This window comes from Lithobates pipiens, unplaced genomic scaffold (assembly GCF_037356315.1).
Source record: "Lithobates pipiens isolate NorthernLeopardFrog02 unplaced genomic scaffold, aLitPip1_a1.2 Scaffold_16, whole genome shotgun sequence".
Lineage (NCBI taxonomy): Eukaryota > Metazoa > Chordata > Amphibia > Anura > Ranidae > Lithobates > Lithobates pipiens.
Window position 1 is genome coordinate 601,300,016 of NW_027507748.1, and position 18,064 is coordinate 601,318,079.

General features: G+C 46.7%; 1 protein-coding gene across 3 annotated transcripts in view; it reads left to right on the plus strand.

Annotated features, from left to right (window-relative positions):
- The window catches only part of RNF17 (ring finger protein 17), an 881,806-nt gene that overhangs the window by 672,440 nt on the left and 191,302 nt on the right, over positions 1–18,064 (plus strand). For all 3 annotated transcript variants that reach the window (XM_077483977.1, XM_077483979.1, XM_077483978.1), the window contains exon 30: positions 14,864–14,944. In XM_077483977.1, the coding sequence (XP_077340103.1) occupies positions 14,864–14,944 (81 nt within the window). The remainder of the gene's footprint in view (positions 1–14,863; positions 14,945–18,064) is intronic.

An 18,064-nucleotide genomic window follows, 5' to 3' on the forward strand; every position in this document is an offset into this window, starting at 1 on the left:
AATGGAGTGAGTACAAAGAATGGCAACAAAGCCAACAAAGGTTGCGAGCATTGAACTTACTCTATCTGGAGAAGATACGCTTGTGAGGGATATAATTTCAACTTAAAAATAGTGGCAAGGATGTGGAGTTCCCTTCCACAAGTGGTGGTCTCAGCGGGGAGCATCGATAATCGAACACAACATAAAGGGATATACAATGTATGACTGACATATTATCACACATAGGTTGGACTTGTGTCTTTTTTCAACCTACTATGTAACCTGTGTGTGTGTGTGTCACTACCATTTGCTATACCCCTGTACATTGTGTTTGCTAAAAAAAAACACAACTAAACAACTTTTTTTTATATTTATCCAAACGCCCCTCTGACACCACCAACTGTGAAAGGGAGTTGCACATCTTTGCTGCTCTAACAGAAAAAAAATCCTTTAACCACTTCAGCCCTGGACCAATTGTCAGCCTAAGGACCAGAGGTCTTTTTACAATTTCACACTGCACTGCTTTAACTGGTAATTGCGCGGCCATGCAATGATGTACCCAAACAAAATTTGCGTCCTTTTCTTCCCACAAATAGAGCTTTCTTTTGATGGTATTTGCCTCTGCGATTTTTATTTTTTGCGATATAACTGGAAAAAGACCGAAAATTTCGAGAAAAAAAATATTTTATTCTTTTTGTTATAAGAAAAATCGAATAAACTCAATTTTAGTCAGACATTTAGGGCAAAATTTATTCAGCCACATGTCTTTAGTAAAAGAAATGTCAATAAGCGTATATTTATTGGTTTGCACAAAAGTTATAGCGTCTATAAACTAGAGTACATTTTCTGGAATTTACACAGCTTTTAATTTATGACTGCCTATCTCATTTCTTGAGGTGCTAAAATGGCAGGGCAGTACAAACCCCCCCCCAATGACCCCATTTTGGAAAGTAGACACCCCAAGGAAATTGCTGAGGGGCATGTTGAGCCCATTGAATATTTTTTTTTTTTTTGTCCCAAGTGATTAAATAATGACACAAAAAAAAAAGTTTACAAAAAGTTGTCACCAAATGATATATTGCTCACACATGCCATAGTTATATGTGGAATTGCACCCCAAAATATATTCTGCTGCTTCTGAGTACGGGGATACCACATATGTGGGACTTTTTGGCAGTCTAGCCATGTATGGCACCTCGAAAACCAATCACTGCCTTCAGGATTTCTAAGGGTGCAAATTTTTGATTTCACGCCTCACTACCTATCACAGTTTCGAAGGCCATAAAATGCCAAAATAGCACAAACCCCCCCCCCCCCCCCCCCCCCCCCCCCCCCCCCCCCCAAATGACCCCATTTTGGAAAGTAGACACCCCAAGCTATTTACTGAGAGGAATGTTGAGTTCATGAAATAGTTTGTTTTGCCACAAGTTGCAGGAATATTACAATTTTTTTTTTTTTTTTGCACAAAGTTGTCACTAAATGATATATTGCTCATACATGCTAAGGGCATAAGTGAAATTACACCCCAAAATAAATTCTGCTGCTTCTCCCGAGTACGGGGATACCACATGTGGGAGACTTTTTGAGAGCCTAGCCACGTACGGGACCCCGAAAATCAAGCACTACCTTCCGGATTTAAATATAAAACACTACCAAAAAAACTGTTAGTGATCGCAGGGATCAGGCCTGACTCTGCGAACGCTGCAGTTATGCGTTTAGTGTTTTGTAAGTGACAGTTATCGATCGATACTGCACTTGGATGGGCTGGGCGGAGGGGCAAAACGCAGGTGCTAGCAGGTATCTGGGCTGATCCCGCTAACAATGCATTTTTTTGGAACCCTAAACTGCTGGGGACGCTAGTATAGATCTGATCAGATCAGAAATTGATCTGTTCAGATTATATACCACTACGGGAGGTTTATGCTTTGCGCGTGGGTGTTAGCGGTACTGGCACTAACCTAGCGCTGCCTGGGGCGACGCAGACCCTGACCCTAAAACCTAATTGATATCACCAGCCGGGTGATCAGGGGGTTAAACCTTTATTGGGTAATGGTGGGTGCCCTGATGCTATAAAAAGCAAACGAACTAACCAGAGTCACCCGTAACACTTATACGGTGATCACTGGTGAAAGGGTTAACTAGGGGCAATCGGGGTTAAAATCTTTATTAGGTAGTATATGGGGGTCCCTGGCACTATATATAAACCTGACGGGGAACCTAAATAACTAACTGGCTAACCAGCTTCACCAGTGACACTTATACGTTGATCGCTGGTGAAAGCGTTAACTAGGGGCAATCAGGGGGTTAAAACCATTATTGGGTAGTATATGGGGGTACCTAGCGCTATAAAAACCTGGCGGTGAACCTAAAAAAATAACTAGCTACTTAGCGACACCAGTGACACTAATGCAGCGATCAGAAAAACGATCGCTTAGTGATACTGGCAAAAGGGGGTGGAAGGGTTAACTCTAGGGGCAATCAGGGGGTTAAACCTTTATGGGGGGGTAGGGGGCTAACCTGGACCTAACACTAACTGCCCTGACAGTTTTTGTCACAACTGACACTGAATGCAGTGATCAGTAAATAAATGATCACTGCAATCAGTGACTGGGGGGCGGGGGGGTTTGTGTGCCTACATGTCAGTGTAGTGTTGGGGCACTTACTTTCACTGTTCTCCTCGTAGTCCGGTCAAAAAGACCGCCCCGAAGAGAATGACATCACTTCCTCCGTGCCTGTGTTTACTATACACAGGCAGGGGAAGCTTCTCATTCGCCAGGAGCGATCGAGAGGGGATGGCCAGAAACCAACGGCCATCCCCTCATCCCGGATCGCTCCTGCAGCGAAACGGACCGCCGCATCCAGCGGGAGGGGGTCCGATTGGACTCCCGCACCCGCTGGAAGCCGAGCACGTACATGTACGTGCTTGTGCCTGTCGGTGCCATTGCACCGACGTACATTGCCATGCGGCGGTCCTTAAGTGGTTAACCAGTTTAAGAATGAACCACTTCTTATCCAAATGTATTGTGTTTCCACCTGTCTTTAGACCTGGGTTAAATAGTTTTCTCCCAGTAGTATAGTCCCTTTTTAAAGATTTGTATATTGTCCTCGTTCCCTATCAAGTGCCTCTTTCTCCAGGGGAAAAAAAGTTTAACTTTTGTAGTTGTCCCTCTGTTAGCTTTGTTGTCCTTCCCTCCAGTTCAAGCAGATCCTTCCTGAGGATTGGTGACCAAAACTGGACAGCATTCTCAAGATGTCGCCAAACCAAAGGTTTTGTAAATATATATTATATATAATATATATAATTCTAGTTTTATCTCTTTACTGCTTCCCGCCCGCCATATAACAGAATGACATGCACAAAGTGGTTAGGTTATCCTGACTGAACGTCATATGACGTTAAGCAGGACACACCACAACTCCGATCGTGGTAAAGATCTTATGACCTAGGCTCTTTAACATGTGATCAGCTGAGACCAACCAGAGCTGATCACAGCGTGTAACCATGAAGTTCGCACTGACATGAGAGCCGATTGGTGGCTCTCCTGTCGGGGGGGGGGGGGAGGTCTGCACTAATAATTGGCACATTGATGGGGGCTGAGCCGATAATCAGAAGTGCCTACCACATCTGTTCATCACTGCCCATCAGCTGCCAGTCAGTGCCCATCAGTAACACCTGTTGGTGCCCTTCACAGATGCCCATCAGTAATGACTGTCAGTACCCTTATCGTCTGTGCTGCTAATCGGTGACACATAGCCATGCTCATCAGTGTCGCATATCAGTGCTCATCAATTCTACATATTAGTACCTCCTCATCAGTGCCACCGTATCAGTGCAGCGACAGTGAAGGAGAAAACAAAGTTTCTCTTATATTCACCGACTGACACAGCTCCTCTCTTTAGCCATTGGGTTGTTATGCCACCTTTTAGTAGAGGACTAGGCATAACATGTTAACGTGTAATGAAAAAACTCAGAACTTCTATTTCCGCCCAAGGGGAGGTCCCTTAACCACTTCCCACCCGGCCAATGCATATATACGGCCGGGTGGGAACCGTCTACTCCTGATAGGACGTTCAGGAACGTCATTCAGGAGTAGCGGGATCGCGCGCGTGCCCGCACAGCGGCGCGATCCCGATGTGCTCGTGTCACCCGGACACGGCACATCTCAGATCGGCAGGAGGGCTCTGTGATTGGCCCTCCTGATCACATGACGGCCGTGTCCAATCACGGCCGTCATGTGATGTAAACAAACAGCCGGTTGCTAGGCAATCGGCTCTCCTCTCCTCACACGGAAGTCACCGATGAGGAGAGGAGAGCAGAACGCTGCAGCCGGCTGATGATCAGTGAGTATGGGCTGCTTTTTACAGCTTTTTACTCACTGATCATCAGTGTAGTGTAAACACACAACACACCACACAGTACAAACACAGTCCCCACATATGTCCCCAAAACACACATGTCCCCAAAACATACATGTCCCCAAATAATAAAAACACATGTCCCTAATAATAAAAACATGTCCCCCACATATGTCCCACTAAAATCACATGTCCCAATGATTATCTGCACACATATGTACGTGATCACCTGCACACATATGTACATGATCATTTGCGTACATATGTCCGTGATCACACAAACCAATTATTATACACTTAACGGAATTTTTTTTACCAAAAACATGTAGCAGAATACATTTTGGCTTAAATTTATGACAAAATTTGATTTTATTGGATTTCTTTTCAAATAGAAAAAAGAAAATATTGTTGTTTTTCCAAATTTCCGCTTTTTTTGCGCTTATATTGCAAAAAAAAAAAAACGGAGTCGTGAATAAATAACACCAAAATAAAGCTCTATTTGTGCGAACAAAATGATAACAATTTCATTTGGGTACAGTGTAGCATGACCGCGCAATTGTCACTGAAAGCGCTAGAGCGCTGAAAGCTGAAAATTGGGCTGGAAAGGAAGGGGTTGAAAGTGCCCTGTATTGTAGTGGTTAAGTAACAACCCCTCAGCCTGCCACGCAGCTTCAGTTTTATTTTGCCTAGTGAAGGAGGAGGACCTAGGAACCCTGCTGGCCCATCGGTCCATGTTTTTTTCTGCAGAAGCTTTGCTTTTTGTGCAAGACTACAGATCCTGTGATCTGCTATCAGCAGCCGGCTGGGTGACAGGCTGGGTACCATTATCCTTGTAGTCTCCCCAGCCTGGCCAGCGAGCGTGTGCAGGCCTGAGCTACGTGCTTGGTCGGCCACAACGTGCCTCATTTCCAGAGGTGGTCAGTGAGCTTTAATGCTCTGAGGCACAAATATGACCAGGCTACTGATGTTTGCGTCAGTGTGCCGGGCCTGCAGCCATCCCGTACTGATCGGAGAGTGGATTTGTGATGGAATGTCTCCCAGCTCTTCAGGACTGGTAAGTACAGCTCTCCCTGCCTCAGTGGGGCTGAGCAGCTGGGCATTCCCTGGGAGGTCAATTCGTGGGTCCCCCCCCCCCCCCCCCGCTCTTCTCTCCCTGTCCCTATCTTCCCTCTCCCCTCCCTGTGGGGGATGCTGCATGAGGCTGCTGAGCAGTGTGTGTCAGATGCACAGGGGGGAGGGGGGCTCTCACCTGGGGGGGACTGCGCTGGCTGGCTGTGCCCTGATGTGTGAGGTTCTCTCCCTGGGGCGTGTCTGGTGGTTGTGCTTGTCGATCGCTGAAGTGCTGTTCACCGCCATTTCTCTGCCACTGTCCCTCATGGTATACAGTGTTTGGCGGATATCTTAGGTAGGGCAAGGAGCAGCATGTTTCCTGTAGCTCGGCGGCCATTTTCCCTGTGTTTCTCCTTTATACTAGATGCTCAGCGGCCATTTTCTTGGAGCCTGAACATGTTGTGGATCAGTTCAGTGCCACAGGCAGCAGCTCTGGACAGTGCAGTGTGATTTATGCACCTGGGTGCTGACAAGAGACACAGGCACTACTTATTGCAATTTTTTTTTTTTTTTTAACCAAAGATATGTAGAATAATATGTATCGGCCTAAACTGAGGGGGAAAAATGTTTTTTTTTAATACATTTTTGGGGGATATTTATTATAGCAAAATGTAAAAAAAAAAAATGTGTTTTTTTTGTTTATAGCGCAAAAAAATAAAAAACGCAGGAGTGATCAAATATCACCAAACGAAAGCTCTATATGTGGGAAAAAAAATTATATCAATTCTGTTTGGGATCCACGTCGCACAACCGCACAATTGTCAGTTAAAGCAACACAGTGCCGAATCACAAAAAGTGCTCTGGTCAGGAAGGGGGTCAATTCTTCTGGGGCTTAAGTGGTTAACCACTTAACAACCGGGCCATAGCCGAATGACAGCTACAGCGCAGCTCCATAACTCTGGGAGGGTGTACATTGATGTCGTCCCAGAATCTCGCTTATGGGAGTATCTGTGACTGTCTGGTTCAGAGGACCCGGCACATTCCGGTAAATGGCCGCTGACATCAGGCGTTTACCACATGATCGTTCTGTCACATGGCGGAGCGATCACTTGTAAACAAACTGGCGTCATGTCTAGTTCCTCTCTCCCCTCTCTGTGCCGATTAGTACACTGTGAGCGGAGAGGGGAGACATTGGTTGCAGCTGTGCTGTGGGCTGGATCTGTAGTGCCCACAGCACTGCTCTGTGCCCATTGCAGCCTCATCCATCTATCCATGCTCAGCCATCCCTCTGCCATACTCATCCATCAATGCTCCGCCATCCACACTCAGCAATACTCATCCATCCATCCTCAGCCATCTATACTCAGCAATACTTATCCATCCATTTTCAGCCATCCCTCTATTATACTTGTCTATCCATCCTGCTCAGCCATCCACACTCGGCAATCATCCACCCATGCTCAGCCATCCGTACTCTGCAATACTCATCCAGCCATCCATACTCAGCAATGCTCATCCATCCATGCTCAGCCATACTCCGCAATACCCAGCCATACTCAGCCGCCCCATCTACATTTATGGCTCACCCATGCTCATCCATCCCCATTCAATTTAGATTTTAGAAATGTATACCCCTAGAACACCTGATACTGCTCCCTGCATGTCGGGCCTCTATGTGGCCAGGCTGTAGAAAAGTCTCCCACATGTGGTATCACTATACTCAGGAGGAGTAGGAAAAAAGTGTTTTAATTTTCTTTGTACATTTTTCAAAAACGTGTAAAGAAAAATGACATGTTCCAAAGACTCATTATGCCTCATAGATTATATGTTGGGGTTTTTTTCTTTCCAAAATGGGGGTCAGAGGTAGTCAGGAAATGAATGTTTAATTTCTCTTATTCACTGACCGACACAGCTCCTCTCTGTAACTACATGGGTTGCATAGCCTGCCATTAGGAGAAACTAGGCAAAATTGTTACACAATACACAGAACTTTAATTCCACCTGGGGGGGGGGGGGGGCAGGCAGGCAGGCCCCGTGCCATCAACCCTCCTCCTGCTGCTAGCAGCTTCAGTTTTTATTTTGCCCAGCAAGGAGAATGACCTAGGAAATCCTGCAGGCCTCTGTCCATATTTTTACTGCAGGTTTTCTGCTTTTTGCGCAAGATGAGAAATCCTGAGATCTTCTATCAACTGCCGTCTGGGTGACAGGCTGGTTAATGATATCCTTGTAGTCTCCCCAGTCCGGTTATCGAGCGTGAGCAGGCCGCAAATACGGCTCGGCAGGCCACGACATACCTCATGCTCCAGAGGTGGTCGTGAGCTTCATTGCTCCGGGGTATACATATGACCGGGCTACTGATGTCTGGATCACAGTATACCGAGGCCAACAGCTACCCTGTAACTGCGCAGGTGTAGGTCTGTGATGGAATGTCTCCCAGCTCTTCAGGGCTTGTAAGTGCGGCTCTACCTGCTTCGGTGGGGGGAGCAGCTGGGCATTCCCTGGGGGGTCTATTCGGGGGCCTCCTCACCACCTTATCTTCTCTCCCAAGTCCCTATCACCCCTCCGTTCCCCCTCTGAGGGGGATGTCTGCATGCGCTGCTGGTGGTGTGTGTGTGGGGGTCGCTGTTTATCACCTGTTGGGGGTCTGTGCGGTTGCTGTTCAGTCCTGGTCCAGGTCTGGGGGTCCCAAAAAGCAGTTTTTGTGGAGGTTGTCTATCTGTCAGCAGGCAGCTCGTTTTTATTTCTGCTCTCTTCACCGCATGGGGCCGTTCCGGCGGCCATCTTGGATTAGGGAAAGCTCTAAATTCCCCTGGGGAGCTTCAGCAGCCATTTTCCTTAGGATTCCCATTGATTACATTGGCGGCCATTTTGTGAAAGTCTGAATGCTTTCTTCACCGCTGGCCTCTTGTGACAGCATGACATGTGCTTTCTCTTTTTACTTCCTGTATCCCCCGTGTGTGTGGGATACTGGATGGCTCTGTGCTGAACGCTATAGATGTTCTGCAGATCGTTGCACCGCTGTTAGAGCTGCTGCTGCTGACAAAGTTTTTTCTCCTCTCTGCATCTGGGAACCTCTTAGGGACTACAGGCACTATTGTTGGCTTTCACAGAATGCCCCAGGGTGGTGAGTCTAGCGCTAAGTACCCCCCACCCAGCGTTCCTTGACTCCTATGTTGCTAAGATAAAGGCGGCATATGGCAGGAAAAGTGCACGTAAGAGGCCCCTGACGCCCCCCTCCCCGTCCTCTGGGGAGAGCTCTGATGCAGACTCGGGCCCTGCTGCGGCTTGAGAACCCTGCTCTGACTTATCAGACATGGCTGACCAGGACAGTGAGGATGATTCCCCGTCCGGTCGCGACAAGGCGCTTGTTGGAGCACTTATCACAGCTGTGTGTGATACCCTGAAGATTCAGGAGCCCGCGGATTCCTCTGCTGATGTACCGGTCCCTTTTGGGTCCCACAAGCCAACACGTTCACCTAAGATGTTCCCGTATTTGACTTATTTTGACAAATTCATCTACAGGGAATTGGGTCGCTCTCAATGGACCTTTTCGGTCCCCAAAAACTTGACAGTGCGTTACCCCTTTGAGGAAAGCCTTCTCAAAAAGTGGTCGGCTCCTCCGGTCGTGGGCCCCCCAGTATCTAGTTTAAATAAAGCAACCACGATTCCGGTTGAGGGGACTCCTGCATTCAAGGATCCCACGGACAGGAAGGACGAAGCAGTGGCTCATTCCTTGTTTACGGTTGTGGGGTCAGCCATGCGACCTGTACTGGCATCCGCACTGGTGTCGCAGACACTGACTGAGTGGGCAAAACGTTTGCACTGCGAATTTGGAGAGCAGCATGCCTCCCCTGTCTGCGTGGAGCTAGCAGACCAACTAGTGCATGGCCTTAAGTATGTTTGTGCAGCGGCCCTGGATACTCTCCCTCTGCTATCCAGGGCCTCAGTGTCAGCCGTGGTGCTGATTCGCCTTATTTGGCTAAAATTCTGGTCTGCTGACCAGGCATCCAAGAAAGCCCTGACGGATCTTCCCTTCCTTGGCGACCGGCTCTTTGGAGCCTCGTTGGATGACATTATTAAAAACGCCATGGGTGGTAAGAGTACACTACTCCCACAGGCCAGGAAGGCTAAGGAGCCACGCCACAGGCAAGGGCCCTCCTTTTCCACTCACAAGCGGCTTTTTCGTCCGCCCGGTGCTTCTTCAAAATGACCCCAGCCCGACAGGACGTCCACGGACGGTCAGAAGCGTCCCTTGATCTAGTGCTACCACATGAAGGTTTGCCCCCACCCGTGCTTCGAGTGGGGGGTCGTCTTCGGGAGTTTGCAGCCCGTTGGACCTCCCGGTTATCAGGCCAATGGGTCTGCGATCTGATTTCCGCAGGTTACAAGCTGGAGTTTCTCTCTTGGCTGCCAAACGGATTCTTCCCCTCCAGCATACCCACGTCCCCAGTTCGCCGGGAGGCCCTGCTAGGGGCAGTAAGGGACTTGCTGAATCAGAGGGTGATTGTACCAGTTCCGGACTCTGAACAGTTTCAGGGGTTCTACTCAAATCTGTGGTTCCCAAGAAGGAAGGGGTACAACCAATCTTGGACTTGTAAGCCCTCAATCACTTTGTAAAAGTCAATAGGTTCAGAATGGAATCAGTTCGCTCAGTCGCTGCACTCCATCAAGGGGACTCCCTGGCGTCTTTGGACATCCAGGATGCGTACCTGCACATACCCATATGCCTTCACCATCAAAAATGTCTGCGTTTGGCAGTCGGGGAAGCCCATTACCAGTTTGTAAATACTAAGGTGGTAGTTACGGCGCTCACCTGTTGTTAATTATATCTGCAGGAAACCCACCTGCTATTGCTTGTGCCTAATTCTTTACAGGGGTATGTGTCAAAATAAAAAGTATAACGCAAATACAATTCTTTTGTGTATTAAGTGCTGTAGTGACAATATCTCTCCCAAAGAAAATATTTTTTTTTATGAGAAACAAAACTAAAAAATGAATGTGTATATCTCTACCAATATGGAATATGCAAAAAAATGCTCAAACAAACCCTGACTTACATTTTTTTAAAACCTCAAACCTCTTATTGCAATATTAAAGTGCTTGTATAAGTTTGTGCAAACCATACAAGAAAAAGTGCTATGTGCTTAACAAAGTGCCATAATAACGATGTCAGCTGTGCAAAAAGTGTCACGTGCTCCTAAAGATGCCACGGTACATAAATCCAGTCTTTTTTGCTTATAAAATCGCTAGATGGAAGTATGTGATTTTTTTTTAAATCGCTAAATGAAAGTATGCAGTTTTTTGCACGTTTGTAGTTGGTATAAAAAATCCCACGGCAGAAGAACAATAATGATCAAATTGGAAAGTTCTGCTAAAAGAAAGTGACAGTGTGCTTCAGTATTAGTGAATTCCTCAGTGATCATTATTGTTCTTCTGCCGTGGGATTTTTTATACCAACTTCAAATGTGCAAAAAACCGCATACTTCCATTTAGCGATTTTGAAAAAAATCGCATACTTCCATCTAGCGATTTTATAAGCAAAAAAGACTGGATTTATGTACCGTTGGCATCTTTAGGAGCACGTGACACTTTTTTCACAGCTGACATCGTTATTATGGCACTTTGTTAAGCACGTAGCACTTTTTCTTGTATGGTTTGCACAAACTTATATAAGCACTTTAAAGCAGAAGTAAACCCTGATGAGTTTACTTCCCATTTCATTCCCTGTAAAGGCAAAGCATAATGGACTACTATGCATCGCATAGTAGTCCATTATGTGTCACTTACCTGACACAGGAGCCAGCGAAGTCACCGCTGTCCCCTGTAGTTCCGAGCGTCCATCTTCTTGGTGGGTCTCGCTGCTCCGGCGCTGTGATTCCCCCGGAGCAGCGATGACGTCACTCCCGCGCATGCGCACGGGAGCCGAGACTCGCGGCATTGCCGTCATCGACAATGCGCCACTCAGTGCGCCGCAGATAGCGGTGCCCGTCTTCGGGCAAATATCTCCTAAACCGTATAGGTTTGGGAGATATTTCTTGGACCTACAGGAAAGCCTTAATCTAGGCTTACCTGTAGGTCAAAGTGGTTTGTAAGGGTTTACAACCACTTTAATATTGCAATAAGAGGTTTGAGGTTTTAAAGAAAATGTAAGTCAGGGTTTGTTTGAGCATTTTTTTGCATATTCCATATTGGTAGAGATATACACATTCATTTTTTATTTTTGTTTCTCATAAAAAAATGATTTTCTTTGGGAGAGATATTGTCACTACAGCACTTAATACACAAAAGAATTGTATTTGCGTTATACTTTTTATTTTGACACATACCCCTGTAAAGAATTAGGCACAAGCAATAGCAGGTGGGTTTCCTGCAGATATAATTAACAGGTGAGCGCCGTAACTACCACCTTAGTATTTACTTATGTCTTTCACCTTTTAGGTGAGTATATAAGGTAGTGGCAGCCCCTTTCACCATAATACACAGTTTGTTCGCAAATTGTTTTTTATTTTTAGTATAGTTTGTATATTTACCCCCCCCCCTTTCACTCCATTATTAGTTTGTGGCTCTTCCCTTTGGCCTGGCATCAGACCCCCCCCCCCCCCCCCGAGTCTTTACCAAAGTACTGGCTCCAGTATTGGCGTTGCTGCGACAACGCAGGATCGCGATTGTGGGTTACCTAGACGATCTCCTGAGAGCTTCTTCCACCTCAGAATTAGAGGATGATGTGGTGATCACCATGCAGACTCTGCAAGAATTTGGGTGGCTGTTGAACCTAAAGAAGTCGATGGTTGTGCCGACCCAGCATCTGGCATACCTGGGTTTACTATTGGATTCCAGGGAAGCAAGGGTCTTTCTCCCCTCAGTCAAATTGCAGACTCTCAGAAGTGCGGTCAAACTACTAATGAACCGCAAGTGGTCATCACTCTGCTTTTGCATGCGAGTGCTGGGGCTCATGGTAGCCTCTTTCGAGGCAGTACCTTATGCCCAGTTCCACACCAGAGTCCTGCAGAAGGAGATCTTGACAAAATGGGACAAATCTCCATTGTCCCTGGATCAGCAGATCCAGGTCAGCCAGCCAGCCAGTCAGGGACTCCCTGATCTGGTGGTTGAGGTCCCCGGTGATTCAGTCTGGAAAATCGTTCCTTCCTCTGAAATGGACGGTGGTCACTACGGACGCCAGTCTATCCGGCTGGGGTGGAGTGATGGGGATTCAGTCGGCTCAGGGCCTCTGGTCGACGGAAGAATCCAAGTTGCCGATTAATCTGCTCGAATTGAGAGCGATCAGGCTGTGTCTCCACACACGATCGATGTGTCTTCAGGGGTGTCCGACAAGGATGCAGTCGAACAACGTCACGGCTGTGGCGTACAGAAATCACCAAGAGGGAACAAGAAGCTGAAAGTCCTCCACATGTGGTATCGCCATACTCAGGAGGAGTAGGAAAATAAAGTGTTTTTAATTTTCTTTGCACATTTTCCAAAAACTTGTAGAGAAAAATGACATGTTCCAAAGACTCATTATGCCTCATAGATTATATGTTGGGTTTTTTTCTTTTCCAAAATATGGTCAAAGGTAGTCAGGAAATGAATGTGTAATTTTATGCTTCTAGAATGCCTAAAGATGCTCCCTGCATGTTGGACCTCTCTATGTGGCCATGCTGTGTAAGTCTCACATGTGGTATCGCCATACTCAGGAGGAGTAGTAGAATGTGTTTTGGGGTGTAATTTGTGGTATGCATGTGCTGTATGTGAGAAATAACCTGTTAATATGACAATTTTGTGGGGAAAAGAAAGAAAAATATTTATTTTCCAAAGAATTGTGGGGAAACACTACAACTTCAAAAAAACTCACCATGCCTCTTACTAAATACATTAGACTGTCTACTTTCCAAAAATGGGGTAATTTGGGGGGTATTTGTACTTTCCTGGCTTGTTGGGGTCTCAAGAAATGAGATTGGTCGTCAGTATTTCAAGTGTGATCAATTTTCAGAGATTGGCTCCATAGCTTGTGGACTCTAACTTTCACAAAGACCAAATAATATACATCAATTTGGGTAATTGTTTACCAAAGATATGTAGCAGTATAACTCTTGGCCAAATTTATGAAGAAAAATGATTAATTTGCAAAACTTTATAACAGAAACAAACAAGCAAAAAAAAAAAAAAAAAGTGGTGATTAAATACCACCAAGAAAGCTCTATCTGTGTGGAAAAAAGGACAGTAATGTCATATGGGTACAGTGTTGCATGACTGAATAATTGTCATTCAAATTGTGAGAGCACCGAAAGCTGACAATTGGTCTGGTTAGGAAGGGGGTTTAAGTGCCCAGTGGTCAAGTGGTTGACAGTTAAACAGAATTGGTCCCAGGACAAGAGCCCTGGGGCACACAGCTCACAAACCCAGAACATTCAGAAAATATGCTATTTATTTCATGAAAAACACATGAAGCAAAAATGCAAAGGATTGAAGGTTAAGATGACCATACTAGAATTTTTCTTTCCCCCTGTAATTATTATTTTTTGGTTTAAGAATACCTATAAGGGGCTAACCACTGAACTTGTCTATGTAACAGTTATGCCTACGTTTTGTCAAAAAAGTTGTTAAAATATTCAGCACAAGGGACATTGCTCACAATCAGTAATTACCTCTGTTGCCATAATCTTCCAGTGCTTCAGGGGTTAATAAAGCAGAGGGACCTATGCACCCACTGGAGCTCACACTTTCCAGCCCCTTCCTTTATTCATAGAATCTGTCTTAGAACTTACATGCATTCAATGTAATCTATAAATGGGGGATGGGCAGATGAATAAAAAACCCATCTTCTCTATTTAGAGACTATCTCTAATAGTAAAGCTTCTATGAATCGAGGAAGAGGGTGGAAAGGGTAGGCATAGCGGCACTCTTGATCAGTGTGTGAGATAGGTTCCTTGTTAGCCCCTGCAGTACCAAAAGGTTATGATGTTGGGGGTATGGGATGATCGGAGGAGAGGAAATTTTACGAAATCTGCAGCTAGTAGCACAGGAGCTCATTCCTGTTGTTTGTATCATCCCCTATTGTCCCAGATTAAACATAAATGTAATCACTTTGGTACACAACTTTTTCTCTATTCTTTAAGGGACATAGCACTTTTAGATTTAATACCCTAAGATTTACTCTGCTGCTTGCAGGAGGATGGCATACTAGGCAACAAAACCAAAGGCAATAGATCCAAAAGGCTCTATTGCATTCCTTACTGATCTTACCCTGTTGAAACAAGTAGTAAAAAGGGGACAACAGGGTAGTATTCAAAAAATGAACAGTGGCAGCACACTGTACTTTAATAAATATCAGAAAAAGAGATTTTAGTCAGTGGTTGGAAATGTTTGCCACCTATTTGGAACTTGTTTTATTGTTTAGCCATTTAACAAAAAGGAATTCAAATTTTCCCATGAGTAGATCTATTTTCAGGTAACCAATTTATCTTTCGCTCAAATTTTTTAGATTGGTGACCACTGGCAACCAGATGCCATCCAGTTTCTTAAAGAACTTGTCTTGGAAAGACTTGTCGTCATCCATCTTGTGGTTAGTGTTAACATTTACAATAACTTATATATAATACACACACACACACACACCAATCATCTATAACCTTATCATCATCCACCTAATTTTGAGTAGGTCCCAATTTTGCTGCCAATCTGCCCTGACCCATTGAAGCATGGTTTCCAAAGTAACATCCATATTTGTGGCAGGACCCAAGGTTGCCCAGCAGAACACTGCCTCTGCCGACTTTCGTTACTTCTGAAGTGCATCCTGCTACAATCTCTTCCCCAGGAAAATGACACACTTGGCCATCCATGTTTGCCTGTGGACATGGGTCAGCATGGGCAACCTAACCGATCTGTGGCTACGCAGCCAACTATGCAGTGTGGGTTTAGACAATTTGTTTAGGAACCAGCCTTAAAGTGGTTGTTACGCTAAATACAAAAAAAGTTCCTGTTCCTTCAAAGCATGATGAATAGCATAGTGCTGTTGCGTTGTAATTTTTCCCTTTCTTTTTATCTAAAATACTGGTTGATCCTGCCAGTTACTGTGTCCCCCTCTGTATTCTTACCACGGTAATCATGGCTGCTGAGCCAATCTCCTCTGAGCCGCTCCCCTATCCTACCTCTATTTCAATGCAGCATGGCAGTTTGTTTTAAATGATCATCTTAAATACCTTTTTGCACAGCTCCTCTGTGACTGACATCACTGGGGAATCTCAGCCCCTCTCACGGCTGTTCTTAGATGGAGGAAGCAGAGCAGCGGGAGATCATGTGACTGCACAGAGGAGCTGTGAAAAAAAAGGTATTTAGGATTATAATTTAAAAGAAACACACTACAGTTTATTTCTAACAAAAACAGAGATGATGCAAGTAATTGTGTTGTGACTTTACAACCTCTTTTAAATTTTCAGCAAATTTGAGCTACAATAGCTTTTCTGTTTGATAGAACTATGCATCGGCCATCTATGACCCTGTTGACGGGTCACCTTTCTTAGATCACTTTTGGTAGGTTTTCATTACTGCAGACTGCGGAAAGTCCCACAAGAACTGCAGTTTTGGAGTTGCTCTGACCCAATCCTTTAGACCCTTTTCACAATGAGGCGCTTTCACGCCAAAAAAAAACACCTGAAAAGCTCACGAAAACCATTCCATTAAAATCAATTAATGTTTTCACAGTGAGGCAGTGCGCTGGCAGGGCAGTGAAAAAAAACCCCTTCATTGAAATTATTGGAAAGCTCTTCAAAAGCGCCTGAAAAAGCTCTTAAAAAGCACCAGTGTTTTACTGGCCGTTTAGAAGCGCCTCAGTGTGAAAGGTGCCTATTAGCCAATACAATTTAGCCCTTGTCAAATTCACTCAAACCTTAAGCTTGGAAATATTTTCTGGTTTCAATTCATCAACTTCAGGGACACCATGTTCACATGTTGCCCAATTTATCACACCTCCTTACAGATGCAATTGTAAGGCGAGGTAATCAATGTTATTAATTTTACCTATCAGGCCGCGTACACACGGGCGGACTGTTCGCCCAACCTTGTCCGCTGAACAGTGTTTGGGCGGACAGTCCGCCCGTGTGTGGGCTTTCAGCGGACAGTTTCAGCGGACAGTTGGACGGACAAAGTCTTTCGGAAATTCCGAAAAACTGTCCGCTGAAACTGTGTTTGAGCGAACAGTCCGCCCGTGTGTAGGCTACTTTCGAAATGAGCAAACTGTTCCCGCTCGGAAAGTCCGCCCATTTCGAGCGCGTGTACAGGTAGGCGGGGCCCGCGAAGGAGACGTTGCGGGCTCCGCCGCCTGGAATGGGCTTAAAGGGGAACCCCAACGCCGAAAAAAATCGGCGTGGGGGTCCCCCCAAAGTCCACACCAGACACTTGTCCGAGCACGCTACCCGGCCGGCCAGGAAAGGGGGGCGAGCGAGCGCGCCCCCCCTCCTGAGCCGTACCAGGCCGCGTGCCCTCAACATGGGGGGTGCTTCGGGGAAGGGGGGGCAGCGCGGCCCCCCCCATCCCAAAGCACCTTGTCCCCATGTTGATGAGGACAAGGGCCTCTTCCCGACAACCCTGGCCGTTGGTTGTCGGGGTCTGCGGGCGGGGGGCTTATCGGAATCCGGGAGCCCCCTTTAAGAAGGGGGCCCCCGGATACCGGCCCCCCACCCTATGTGAATGAGTATGGGGTACAATGTACCCCTACCCATTCACCTGTGAAATAAAGTACAAAAAAAAACACAACACAGGGAAAAAATATTTTATTGCACAGCTCCGGGGGTCTTCCGTCTTCGGGGGTCTTCTCGCCGGACTCCTCCGCTATCTGTGTGTAGCTCTTTTGCTAGCGGAGGAGTCCGGCTTTCTTCCTCCCCGCCGCCGGCCTCTTCTCCCGACTTCGGGGGTCTTGTCCCCCTCTTCGGTTCTTCTGCCGGGCCACCGCGCCTTCTTGTAGCTCTTTTACAGGCAGTGGCCCGGTCTTCTGTCGCCGCTGTTGTCGCCGCCGCCGCCTTCCGTTCTTCTTCTTGTTCTTCTTCTTCTCCTGGAGATGTTGACTCGACGAGCTCTCCGGCCAGAATGCCAGGGACACGCTCCGCTGCCACTTATATAGTGACAATGGGGCGGTGTCACATGGTATATGTCACATGGGTTGGTCACATGGTGACCCCGCCCCCTTACGATGTCATAGTCCCCATGTGACATCAACCCATGTGACCAACCCATGTGACATATACCATGTGACACCGCCCCATTGTCACTATATAAGTGGCAGCGGAGCGTGTCCCTGGCATTCCGGCCGGAGAGCTCGTCGAGTCAACATCTCCAGGAGAAGAAGAAGAAGAACGGAAGGCGGCGGCGGCGACGACAGCGGCGACAGAAGACCGGGCCACCGCCTGTAAAAGAGCTACAAGAAGGCGCGGTGGCCCGGCAGAAGAACCGAAGGCGGCGACAGAAGAACGGAAGGCAGCGGCGACAGAAGACCGGGCCACCGCCTGCAAAAGAGCTACAAGAAGGCGCGGTGGCCCGGCAGAAGAACCGAAGAGGGGGACAAGACCCCCGAAGTCGGGAGAAGAGGCCGGCGGCGGGGAGGAAGAAAGCCGGACTCCTCCGCTAGCAAAAGAGCTACACACAGATAGCGGAGGAGTCCGGCGAGAAGACCCCCGAAGACGGAAGACCC